Source organism: Bubalus kerabau, chromosome 6, assembly GCF_029407905.1.
Source record: "Bubalus kerabau isolate K-KA32 ecotype Philippines breed swamp buffalo chromosome 6, PCC_UOA_SB_1v2, whole genome shotgun sequence".
Lineage (NCBI taxonomy): Eukaryota > Metazoa > Chordata > Mammalia > Artiodactyla > Bovidae > Bubalus > Bubalus kerabau.
The window spans coordinates 12,789,323-12,802,571 of record NC_073629.1 but is presented as its reverse complement, the minus strand read 5'-3'; the positions used below and the strand labels follow the sequence as shown (position 1 = coordinate 12,802,571).

The 13,249-nt window shown below is 46.8% G+C and overlaps 1 protein-coding gene across 1 annotated transcript; it reads right to left on the bottom strand.

Moving 5' to 3' along the window:
- Positions 1-11,106: 11,106 nt before the first annotated feature.
- SMIM42 (small integral membrane protein 42) lies at positions 11,107-11,319 on the bottom strand. The gene has a single exon (XM_055586689.1). It carries the CDS (start codon positions 11,317-11,319, stop codon positions 11,107-11,109), a length of 213 nt encoding a protein of 70 aa, XP_055442664.1.
- Between the last annotated feature and the right edge of the window lie 1,930 nt (positions 11,320-13,249).

Sequence of the window (13,249 nt, the reverse complement as noted above, 5' to 3'; positions counted from 1 at the left end):
TGGGGATGCACATATGGACTGGGGTGTGCCTGGATCAGGACGTGGATGTGTGTGTGTGTGCACATGCGCCCACAGGAATGGGGATGCTGCTGGGGCTGCGTGGGGCTTAAGAGCACCTGCCAGAGCCCAGCCACAGCTCTGGGAAAAGAGGGAGGAGCCAAGGGAAGGTTGAGAACCCGAGAGGAGTGATATAAATGGAGCAGGCCCAGGCTGCATGGCGGAAGGAGAATGAATGGGCCTGACAAGGAGGAGGAACCTTTCCTCAGTTACCCATCTTATGAAAGAGAACAAAGGAACAGGGAGGAGGCATAGCACAGAGAGAGAGAGGAGCCAAATGGAGGAGGAGGACGGGGGTAGAGAGGGCAGGAGGAGAATGACAAAGCTTGTCGGAGACTGATCCGAGAAGGCGAGGCCCATTCAGCTCAGTAATACTCGTGTGCCTCCCCTGGGCACTGTGAGGCTGGGCAGGGAAAAGGCGGTTCCAGCCTTTCGGGTGGTGGAAGATGCAACCACAGGTAATTCCACTATGAGATGGGGTGGGGGAAGCTGCTAACCTCACCTGGGATTTCAGAGGAGGCTCTAGGGAAGAATGAGCAACATACTGAGATACAATATATAGATACAGCAAGAGGAAGAGTGTGACAGGCTCTGGGCTAAAGAACGTGGTCCAAGAGAGAACTATCGATCACAGAAGCCTCCTCACTGGAGCTCTCTCCGTCCCTCGATAGACGACATCAATCACTCTGTCTTGGTGGGCTGCCCAATATGCTGCACATATTCTGCTCTGCTCTTTGGTGATACAGACCAGTCTATGTCACACTCGGTGCCAGACATTCCATTGATGCTCAATAGATGCTCCACGAATAAATGACCGAACAAGGGACAATATTTTGGTTTTAGTTTTATTGATGAGGGAGTCAAAGCTGTCCCTCAGCTTTGGAAGAACTGAAAACTAAATTCTTTGTAGATTCCCTGGGCTTAAACAGTCCGTTTTTCTCTTTCTTAAAAAAGAAAAAAAAAAGTATGTTCATAGGTTTGATTTATTTTTATTAGCTTTCATGCTGGTCAACATAAAATAATTATAAGAATACAGTGAAATCACCACCATTTTATTTATTTATTTAAAGTTTAGAAAGTTCGTAGGCTATATACATTATCTTCCACGTTTTCTCCTGGGAACATTAAAAAATAAAATCCTGTCATGCAACAGAAAAAGTTTTAATCGAAAGAGGAAGGAAAAAGGGGAAGATAGGGGAAGGAAAAGGGGGAAGATAGTGGGTGTGGGGAGAATGCAGGTAGGAGTCTGGGAGACGGGGAGACCCTCCCCCTATCCGTGAGAAACTGCAATTCCCACCAGCTCCCAGAGCAGAACCAGGGGCGCCAGTTGGGACCCCTCCAGGCTCTGGGCGGCTTCTCCTCTAGAGGGCGCAGCAGAGCACCTTGTGTCGGGTCCGCACGGCCCCTGGGGGTCTGGCATGTGGCCTCTCACAGAGCAACTAGCTTTGGACGAGGCGCAGGGAGCGCACTGACTGTCCCTGCGTCTGTCATCGCCTAAGAGAGCCACGACACAGTCCAGAGAAGCCTTTGCGCTTCAGCCAGGGCCCGCCCCAGTCCTTCCTGGCTCCACTGTCCGCCCAGCTGTGGATGAGTAATGGGTCAGCCGCGCTCAGCATTGCCCCCTCCCGCTCTTCCACGCCCCCTGCCCCCGCCCCGCCCCCTCCTTCCCTCCACCACACGCAGCGTCTGGAGGTTGCCATACTCGGAGAAGGGTAAGGCCGAGCACAATTTATCTCTGTGTAATTATCTGTCAGGTACAGCTTGTGAAGCCTCGGCCACCTCCCCCCAGCCCTGCAAGAAAATAAATTACACACATGCACTTGGAGACACGGATGGCACGATGCTGCCCTGCACCCCGCAGCGGGCTCATCTCTGGGAGGAACGCGCTGCTCAGGCGAGCCCAGGACTGCTGATACCTGCACTGCGGCCGGACACCCATCCTCCGTCCTCCAGCCCTGACACGTCTGCTTTCATCTTTTTCAGCCCGAGTGCCTCGCCTGGAGAGAAGGGGAAGAGCCATTTGGCCGCTAAGAAGTCATGGATGCGGAGAGAGAAGGAAAACAAATTCTTAGCCGTTTCTGATAAGAGGAGTTGGAGATGGGAGAATGGCCTGAAAGTTGCCTATAATTTCTAAAATAGACTGTAAGGCAACCGCGATGCAATGACTGAGTCTCTTCTCTGTGACCAGTGATGGTGGCCAGTGTACAGTCAGCGGATCTGGGGCCCATGCTGAGCTCTTTACACACGTTGTTTCATGGAGCTCCGCCAGGAAGCCCTGTGGGATGGGTGTTTTTTGTTCCCCCTGCGGAGATGAGGACTCGGAGACTCAGAGAAATTGAGTGACCTGCCCTCAGTCACACAGCTGGTTGTGCCTGACTTGAGGCCAAGCTCTTCACTATTATGGGGTGGGGCTCCACGGAGCTTTAGCCCTTGAAGGCAGAGGGCAGGAGATGGGCTGTTGTGCATTTCTTGTGTGAGCTTCTGTTTCTTCCTCTTTAAAATATGCACAATATGGTCTTCTCTGAATTCTTGTAACAGTTAAACAAGATAGCAAGTCAGTGTAGGAGAAAGGAGATACTGCACTCTTCTGCCCTCTCTCCACTGTCTCTCTCTATGCAGGGAGCCTGGTTGGACACAGACATCCTTGAGGACTCAGAGAAGCATTTGGGGTCAGGGGGCCTGATCCTTTCTGTGTGCAGGACTCCACTGGCAGTCTAGTGAAGCCGATGTTCCCAAATGCATACACTGAAACACCTAAGATTACGAAGGAAGCCAATTGTACTGAAATACTGTTATCGAAAGAGTTAAAAAAAAAACAACAAAAAAACCCACACCAAATTTCTGACAGAGTAATCTACCACTTTTTTTTAACAAGGCATTCAATAACAAGATCTAGCAGCAGATCTAATAACTACCATAATTTCCAAGTTGTGATGAGTGCAAATAATATTTCAAGAGACCTGCAGCAACTGAGAGAATGTGAAAGCATCTTGATTTCAGTTAGTGACAGGAGCACAGGCACTGCTAATCCTACTGGGGCTCGTAGTGGAGAAATACTAAATTCACTTAGAGGTTAGTGAGATGTATCACCCTCTCCAGTTTGTTCCCAGAACCCATCGCCCCCTAAAATCTATCCATGGGTCCAGGTTAAGAGTAGAAGTGACTGGCTGAAATACATATTAGTGTGAATTACAAAGTACAATTTAAGGGTAGACAACTGGGGAGACAGGCCTTCCCTGGTGGCTCAGACAGTAAAGAATCTGCCTGCAATGTGGGAGACCTGGGTTCAATCCTTGGATTGGGAAGATCCCCTGGAGTAGAGAATGGCTACCCACTCCAGTTTTCTGGCCTGGACAGTTCTATGGACAGAGGAACTTGGCAGGTTACAGTCCTTGAGGTCTCAAAGAGTTGGACACAACTGAGCGACTTTCACTTTACAATGGGGGAGATCAGATGAAGCCTTCCTTCAGACAGAGAGGTCTGGCACAGAGAGCACTTGGGCCTTCCTTTGCCTTGTGTTTATACACGGAATAAAGGTATATTTGGGAATATACAAGGTGTATCTATGAATGAAGCAACCAAGGAGTAGGGTGGTTCAAGGATCTGCTTGAGTGCCCTGAGGAATAAGTGGAAGTTAGCTCAAAGTCTTCAGTGCCCCAGATTCTGGTCCTAGGTCGTCTCCACCTCACTGTGGCCCCTTTTCCCTCTGCCTTCTGTTGGGCTCTGCTGCCCCCTTGCTTCCACACTGCCCTGTGCCCTCAGCTGCCACATGGCTAGTGTGACTCTACATGGCTCAGTGCTGCACCGCTGTGGGCTGTGAGGAAACTGCCCTGGAGGGTTTGGGCTGGGTGCCAGGAGGGAATCGGGCTCAGAATAGTGGTGGCAGGTCCTTAAAACTGAAGAGTAAGGCCATTTTGCATTTCAAGAAAAAGCCACCTGTATTTGCTGGAGGTTGAGGAAGTGGGGCCAGGAGCCCTCAGGCTGGATAAAGTAGGCCTTGCAAAGAGGTTGGTGATGGAGCTGCCCACATGCCATGTCTGAGATGTGAGATGGAGGTGGTGATACCTTCACCACCCCAGTCTTCTGAGGCTGCTCAGTGGAGAGAATGCAAACCTTGGACTCAGAGGGTCCGGCTGTACCCCTGACTTGCTTTGAGATCTTGAGCAAGTGACTTCACTTCTTTGGGCCTGTTTTCTAACTATGAAAGAAGATAAATGAGAATGTCTTCCTCTGTTCTCAGGAGGAGTTGGGGGAATGTGAGCAAAACCACTTTGTAAGCTATAAAGTGTTGCTGCTGCTGCTGCTAAGTCGCTTCAGTCATGTCTGACTCTGTGCGACCCCATAGACGGCAGCCCATCAGGCTCCCCGTCCCTGGGATTCTCCAGGCAAGAACACTGGAGTGGGTGTTACATAGGTGTTAATTCTTATTAACGGGAAAGCGTGGTTCTCCTCAGGTCACATTTGTATGGTTGTCTTCTAGATCCATCTTATTTGGACCGAGCTTTAATTAAATCAGGAGACCCATAAAACTCTAAGGAACTTGATCTTGCTCAGTCACCGGGCCTTTCTGATCCAAGTCAAGCATATATATATTTGGCACACAGTCAAAAAGACTTACATATCTATATACATAGATCTATATATATCTCTCTCTATATACATATGTATATATATATACATAGATCTATCTATATATATATATATCATGCATGTGTGTTAAGTCACTTCAGTTGTGTTTGACTCTTTACAACCCCATGGTTATATAGTTAGCCTGTCAGGCTTCTCTGTCCATGGGATTCTCCAGGAAAGAATACTGGAGTGGGTTGCCATGCCCTTCTCCAGGGGATATTCCCAAACCAGGGATGGGACCCGTGCCTCTTATGTCACCTGCATTGGCAGGCGGGTTATTTACCACTAGCATCACCTGGATTTACCTATTTGGCTTTTCCTAAGATATAAAATTATTAAAGAGCTTATAGCACCTCAGACTTCACAAAGATTCTTTACATCATTCTCCTTCGAGCCTCATAATCCTATGAGATGGTTATGCTTTTTTCTTCTTTACTGATGAGGAAATGGGCTCACTTATACAGGGAATTAGTTGCCAAGTGGGTCCAGCAATCCATTTTATGACTCCTAGCATTTGCTTTCATTGACATTAAGACGGGCTTATGGAGTCAGCAGTGACAAGTTGGGGACTTTGGGATGGTCATGTACACATTGCTATATTTAAAATCTATAACCAACAAAGAGCTACTGTATAGAACATGGAACTCTGCTTAATGTTAGGTACCCGCCTGGATGGGAGGGGAACTTGGGGGAGAATGGATACATGCATATGTGTGGCTGAGTCCCTTCGCTGTTCACCTGAAACGGTCTCAACATTGTTAATCAGGTATACACCAACAACATGTTTTGGGTGTTAGATAAATAAATAAAACACTAAAAAAAAAAAAAAGGGGTGGGGACTGGGGAGGTAATATGACTTTTGAAACCTTTATTTGAAAACAGATCACTGGGACTCTTCAGGGTTGTTTCAAATATCATCCACAGGGTTTATCATCCCTGTTGCCAAGTCAGCTGGCAACTGGTTGTTGGAGAATGTCACAGATGTTTCAGGAGCTTCCCTTGTGGCTCAGCTGATAAAGAATCCGCATGCAACACTAGAGACCTGGGTTTGACCCGTGGGTTGGGAAGATCCCCTGGAGAAGGGAAAGGCTACCCACTCCAGTATTATGACTTGGAGAATTCCATGCATGGACTGTATAGTCCATGGGGTCCCAGGGTTGGGCATGACTGAGCAACTATGACTTTTCTGGCAGGTCAGCTCCCCTTACTAGTTGTTGGAAGAATGTCACAGAGGTTTCAGGGAGACACTCTCTGAAGGGAGGCATTCTCTGAAGTAACTTTTTCTGCTCTGAAAGCGCCAAGCTTATTTTTCGTCCTGAGTGGGCTCTGCTGTTCTACCTGTGGGAGCATGCTGCCCTCAGGTGGTGACCGAGGTGAACTGCAGATGCACAGAGGTTTCTGGGCCCTCGCTGTGGCACAAGGCAATCTGGTAGACTTGTCACTCTGTTTGCTGACCTTGGTATGGAGATCTGCCTCAGGCACGCAAGGGGACTTTGTGCCTGCAGACACTGGCTTCCAGTAGCATAGCATCTTCATACTCCACTATGCTTCATCCCCCAGACTCTAGGGTCTCTGAAGTCAAAGTGTGAAAGTGTTAGTCATATCCGACTCTTTGCGACCCCCTGGACTGTAGCCCACCAGGCTCCACTGTCCATGGAATTCCCCTAGCAAGAATACTGGAGTGGGTAGCCATTTCCTTCTCCAGGGGATCTTCCTGACCCAGGGATCGAATATGGGTCTCCCACATTGCAGCCAGATTCTTTACCTTCCCAGAGAAAGCCAAGAACAGATCTGAGGCGAGGTTGGAGAGGCCATTGTTCAAGAAACACAATACCAGGAGACCTTGAGCAAATGTTTTGCATTTTATCAGGAGTATCTTTTTTTTAAGTCTCAAACTATCCTGTGAGGTAATATGCCCATTTTGCAGATAAGGAAATGAAGACCTAGAGAGTTTAAATTCCTACTTCTCAAACTTTTTAGTTTCATTATCCTCTTATACTTTTATGAAGTATGGAGAACCCCAAGGAACTTTTCTTTATGTAGGTTATATTTATCCATGTTTGCAATATTAGAAATTAACACTGAACTTTAACAAGAACTTATTGATTCATATAAAATAACAACAAACTTATGTGTTAACATAGATAAATTCTAGAAAGGAGGAAGAAGACTACTGTTTCACAGTTTTGCAAATCTAACTCTTGACTTACTAGAAGACATGTCACGTACCCTCTCAAAAACTCATGAGGGAATAAGAATGAAAAAAGAAAATAAGAATTTACTGTTTCTATGAAAATAGTTTCAATCTTTTGATTTCCTGAAAAGGTCTTGGGGGAGCCCCAGGGATCCCAGGATCATACTTTGAGAGCCACTGGCTTAAATAATTTGCCTGTGGATGCATAGCTAGTGTGAAGTGCTGAAACTAAGATTTCACCCTACACTTGTCTGATCTTACCTGCTCTGGCCTCTCTTCCACACTCACTGTTTCCCTCACTTCCCGTCTGGGCATCAGGGGCCTCTTCTGTAAAATGAGAGTGGGGTTCTGGATGGCCTAAGGCCCTTCTGACGCTGACGCTTGATGGTTCAGTCCAGATGGTGGCAGCTCTGATTCCCAGGCTGCAGTTGGTTTAAGGAATCCCCAGTGTTTGAGCTTCCCTCGGCTGGAACAGTTACAGCACCTAACGGACTAGAGAAAGAGCAGTGGGGGCGGGGAGGGGGAGGCCTACTCCCACTCACACATCCTCTTGAAAAGACAGCTCCCAGAGTTTAAACTTTTCCAAGGAAACAGACATCTCACCCCACCCCCAGCTTGTAGCATCATCTGTTTCAGCCCCTGACACAGTCACTCAGCTCTCAGGGCCAGGAGAATGGGGAGAGGCAGAGGTCCTCACCTCTTTGGCCTGCTTTTAGACGAAGTCCTAGGATGTACCTCTCTGGATTCCACTCTCCCTTAAAAACTATTGAGCAGAGAAAGGTTTACAAAAGGGCATTTCAAGTGGAAGGAATAGAATGAGCAAAGTCACAAAAACAGGAAAGTACCAGAAATTTCATAGAGTTTTGTCACTCAGCTGGCATTTTTACTGGTCTTCCTGCTCAGTCTCTCCTCCCATTTGCCTGATGCATTGACTATGTCAGAGTAATCTTGTTTAATGTTTATTTCACTTGTCATTCCCCTTGTCAAAAATCTTCACTGGGTCCCCCTTAGTTGAAATCCAGCACTCTCGTCTGGCATTCAAGGCCCTTTCCCACTGACTGGTACTCTATTCTAGACCTGATTTCCCATTTGCTTCCCTTCATGCATTGTTTGGTTGACTCACTGTCCCTTATGTCTATCACATGCTCCTTCCCACTCCTAAATCCAAGCCATGTATTTTCCTAACAATTCCCCTGCTTCAGGGAGCCCCTCACCCCCAATTGATTTAGCACACAGGGGTTCCCCAGGCTTCAGAATATTTAAAGCTTTCCATTAGTACCCCATCCCTGGGCTTTCTCAGAACCTGCCTGGCACTGTGATTGAGGAAGCCCTCAGTCACAACTGGCTCAGAAACTCCCTGCAGAAGGGAGCAATGTCTTATCTTTTTCCACTACCTTTCCCCTCTGGTTCCTATTACCCACAAGGAAAGATTGAAGGCAGGAGGAGAAGGGGGTGACAGAGAATGAGATGGTTGGATGGCATCATCGACAATAGACATGAGTTTGAGCAAATTCTGGGAGACAGTAAATGACAGGGAACCCTGGCATGCTGCAGTCCATGGGGTCACAAAGAGTCAGACATGACTGAGCTACAGAACACCACCACTTCCTACACTATGCACTATGGTGGTTGGTATTTGTTGACTTCATCCCTACAAGTGCAGGACCTGGAGTTGCAGACAGACCTCTCTGAAGGTGCTGGGGAGAAGCCAGAGGAGGTGACAACAGAGGAAGATGCAGGGCACAATATCAACTCATGCCAGTGGCAATTTGGAGCAAAGAGACTTCTGATAGGGAAAGAAGAGATGCCTCTGAGCAGGAGATGTCTTATTCCTCAATGAATGTAGGAGGCAGCAGGAAGAGGAAAGATAATCTGGCCCTGCTGTGAGACACTGGATAGAGAATTAGCCTGTTTAGGAGTTGAGCCTTACTCAACTTCCCACCTGTGGGCATAATGTCCTTTTCATAGTGTAGTTAAGCAGAAGAGAGAAACTGCTAAGAGCCAGCACATAATTGATGCTAAAAAATTATGAAATCTCTAGCCCAGAAGATCTGGATAAGAGATTCCCATTATCGTAAATAACCTGATTATCGTCTCTTAGGCACTAACTTTCCAACTCTCATAGGGTGAAGGAGCGAGGCTCGCCCAGCCTAAGGGTTGCCGCAGGAGCCAGGTTTGCTGTCTCTCTGCTGCCATCAGGTGGCCATAAGCTCACAATGCAGTCCGATTGATTTGTCTGCACGTATCCAAATTCGGATAAAGCGGAAGAGATTTGGGTGCGTGAGAAGTTTGGGGAGGAGATCCTGGAGGGTAGAAGAAAATGGGAAAAGGGTCACTTCGAGTCCCCGGGGAGCATGGAGTGACCTGGCCCAGGAGTCTCGTAATCAGGCACAGCGGTTAATTCAAGGAACTTTAGAGGACTGAGCCATCTCCCTCACCATCATCCTGACTAGTATTGCCCACAGAGGTGTGGTGAGATCCCGTCCCACAAACTTCTCCAGCTCCATACGGTTCCGTGGTCGTGCTCCAGAATCACTGTCTTTCTGGCCCATTCTTACAACAGGCCTGCTGATACAGGCCTTTGCACGCGCTGACCTCTGTCTAGAAGGCCGTGCCCCTCCGCCCACATCCGTCAGCGTCTAACTTTCGCTAGCTCCTCAGTTCATAGCTCAGCTGGGAGTGACTTCCTCGGGTAAACCTTCCCCAGGCCACGTCAGTTTCCTTTGATACACGCTCTCACAAAGCCACATTCTCTTCAGAGCACTGTTCTCAGTTGATAATGAAGCGTTCATCCCTGTGAGTAGTTGGTTAACATCCATCCGGCACTGCTGTGTAAGCTCTCCTATCCCGAGCTCCCAGGTCCGGAGCCTGATACACATCAAGAGCTTAGTAACCCTCTGCTGGATGAATAAAGGCATTGCGGGATAGGAGAGAAAGATCTGGAGGCAGTGAGGAGTGGTGAGGATCTTTCTGCCAACTCTGAGGCATGACTGACCTTTCACGGACCGTCCCTGCCCCAAAAAGAGGTGCGTAAGAACCCCACGCACCTCATTTCCCACTCCACTCCATCCTACCTCACCCCCCACCTACTTCCCAAGCAGGCAAGCTGGACTGAGAAAAAGTGTGACAGTCATCTTGAATGGAAGGTTCGCTGCCTCTATATAGGGTCCGCTCTACCAGAGGGGACAGGGATATGGCTTCCTTGGCCATGAGGCCTTAGGTCCTCTTGTGGGCCACCTGTAATCAGTCTCTGCTGAAGCTGGTCAACCCCCAAAACACACACCACCACTGCCAGGCACTGGCGGAAGCAGGTGTGAGCGAGGCGCATGTGGGCTCCCCTTGGGTCTGATAGCATAGTGACCTCTCCTCAGCAACGAGTGAGCAAGCTCCTTCATTTCTATGGGTTAAAGTGAAAGGGAATGAATGACCCATGGATTGAGATCCAAAGTACACAACCCAGAAAGCGGGGGTTGTACTCAAGCCTAATTTTCTGAGAGTATGGATTTTCAAAACATTGTGGCTTTAATTTATATTTCATTTGAAAAGGAAGTTAATGTGTTCCAAATTCAGAAAAAATTCTTAAAAATCAAACAAAAGTATGGCTTTAGAATATGCTATTTTAAAAATTTGCCAACCCACAAAGTTGGAGGATGGGGAAGAAAAGAGATAAAGTACTTGGTGCTTCAAATCTTTTTTGTGAGAGGAAATACTCTTTATTCCCAGAATTAGGTGAGGAGGAGGGAGAATTTTACCTAGAATTCAGGGTAGGTGAGCCTTTCAAGGATCTTCTGGAACTGAGCTTCCACTATGGTTTCATTGTAGAGTTTGAGATGCTATGAGTTTCCAATAATTTCAATATCCCAGAGTCAACACATATCCAATTTTAAAAATTTGGGCTTTGTAAGTGATTTTTAATCCTCCATTTTTCCTTTTCATCTGTTAATGCAAAAATCAAAAGCCATTTATAATTTCAGTCTGGAAAGATCCACGGAGAGAAGACATTTAAACTCAGGAGTTGGAGAAGACAAAGAGCAGCAGAATGAATGTGAATTATAGCAGAAGTGGCCATAGAGGAGGAGGCCAAGGGGAGCATCTGGCAGGGGGCATGCAGTGCCCGAAGCTGTTCTTCTATCCCACGCTCTACTTTTAAGACAGCTCCTAAGTGGTCCGCCTCTTGGCCTCCAGGTCTTCACCTCAATGGAGTCTCCACCAAGAACCATAGGTCTTCAAGCCAGCAATGTTGCCTCCTTTCTTTGGTCTGGTTCTCTGTTTTTGTTGCCTTTGTCTCTGGTTACCTTCCAGACTAGGATAAGTAATGTGACCAGAGTCATGAGGAATGCAAAGAAGAAGAGGACTTTGACCAGGTAAGCAGGATCGGATAAGGTAGTGGTTAGTGTATGCTTGTCCCATAAGAAGGCTGGAAGCTGTGGGGAAGACATAGGTTTCTCAAAGACAGCTGAGATATGTGGTAGAAACAGACTGCCCGCACGACCAAGAAAACACGAGGAGAATTGGTCTTGCCCTTTGTAAGAGCTTAGGAATGAGTGTCAAACGGTTGAACTTGTTGCTCACATGGGGCCATTTTCCTTCCGATGTAAGTGAACAAGCAGATCAGTTTGCTCAGCAAGGTTGAACAACTGCTTCCAAAGCAAACACAGGCCTGACATGTAGTTCAGCTGGCAAGACTTCTGAGTGGTAGGCGGGGCTTCTGAGGCTTTGTGATGTCACTTGAGGATAAGGTGAGGGTCTGACTGAAGGTTCCTATCCAGAACGCTCTGTTCTCTGGGCACCACCTCCCTTCATGTCTGGCCTCCAGAGTTAAATGGGAGCTCCCTAAGTGCCTGTGAAGTTGCCCCTTCAATCCTCTTTTATTTAAAAAGTTTTCATTTTGAAATTATTTTAGATGCATAGGGATTTACTTAGATAATACAGAGAGGTTCCATGTGTCTTTCACCCAGTGTTCCCCAGGGTGCCCCAGTGGCTAATCTTGTGTAAGTATAGTACAAAATGAAAACCAGTAAATGGACTTAGAAACCAATGTGTGCATATAGTATATGTGTGCATAAAGTATATGTATAGGCATTTTACCACACAAGTAGATTCAACCCTGAAATCAAGATATGGAATGATTCCATCATCATGGAGATCCACTGGTGTTCACATTGTCAGTTGGAGATAAGTGTAGAAAACTCACCTCCCGTTAAGTCCCCTTACCACCTCCATTTACAATATAATTTTATTAAATATTTCTTCTACATTCTTTGAAATTAACATTTAGATAGTGTTATACTTTTCACTTTAATTTTCAAACATAATTTAGAAAACACAAGAGGAAAAGGAAACTATTATTTTTACCCAAATTACTCCTTTTGGATAATTGACTCAACTTGGGTCATTTATATTGTTTGGTCTTCAAGTTCATTTGTTCATTGATTCTTTTCCTCCTTCCCTTCCATTCTGCTGTTGAGCTTATCCATTGAGTTTTTAATTTTGGTGATTATATTTTCTAGTTCTAAAATCTCCATTTGGTTCTTCTTTATATCTTCAGTTATTTCACTGAGATTTTCTATTTTAAAATTGTTTGTTGAGACATTTTGTGATTCTTCAAAATCCTTGTCAGATTATTTCAATATCTGCATCATGTTGGTTTGGGCCTCTGCCAATTGTCTTTTAAAATTTAAGATGAGATTTTCTTGGTTCTTGGTATAATTTATGATCTTGGTTGCCTGCTGGACGTTTTTGGTGTAATGAGACTCCGGATCGTGTTTAAATCTTCTGTTTTAGCAGGGTTCCTCTGACATCATGCTAGTTGTGGGTAAGGGGCATCACCTCACGAACACCGGGCAGGAATGAATGTCCACGTTCTCCACTCAGGCCCGTTTGTTCACCCAGGGGAGAGGGGAGAGGTCACTCCTTATTGCAGGGTGGATGTGAGATTTCAAACCTGCTAGGTGGCCTCCTCTGACACTCTGACAGAGAGGGGGAGGGGTGTCTTATTACCTCCGGAGGGGGAGCTCACTACCTCTGGGCAGGAATGAAAGCCCAGGCTCCCCACTCTCCTCTGATACTGCTCTGAGGAGGGATGGGGTGTGGGGAAGGGTACCTCATTATGGCCAGAGCCTAGGGTCTCCACATCCCTATAGGGTTGGAGATGGGACCATGATTTTTTTCCATGGTGTTTGGCTGGAGTAAGGCAGCGAGTGTCCAAAGGTTTTCTGTCTTGCTGAATTGCCTTTTTCCTTGTCCTTTGGCAAGCAGGCTTTGCTTGGGACTTCGTTTTGTCTGTGCCTCTTGACATTTCCAGGTTGTTTTCTAGTATCCAGTCCAGGATATATATGAGGCAAGAAAACCCAGAAACTCTTGTTATGT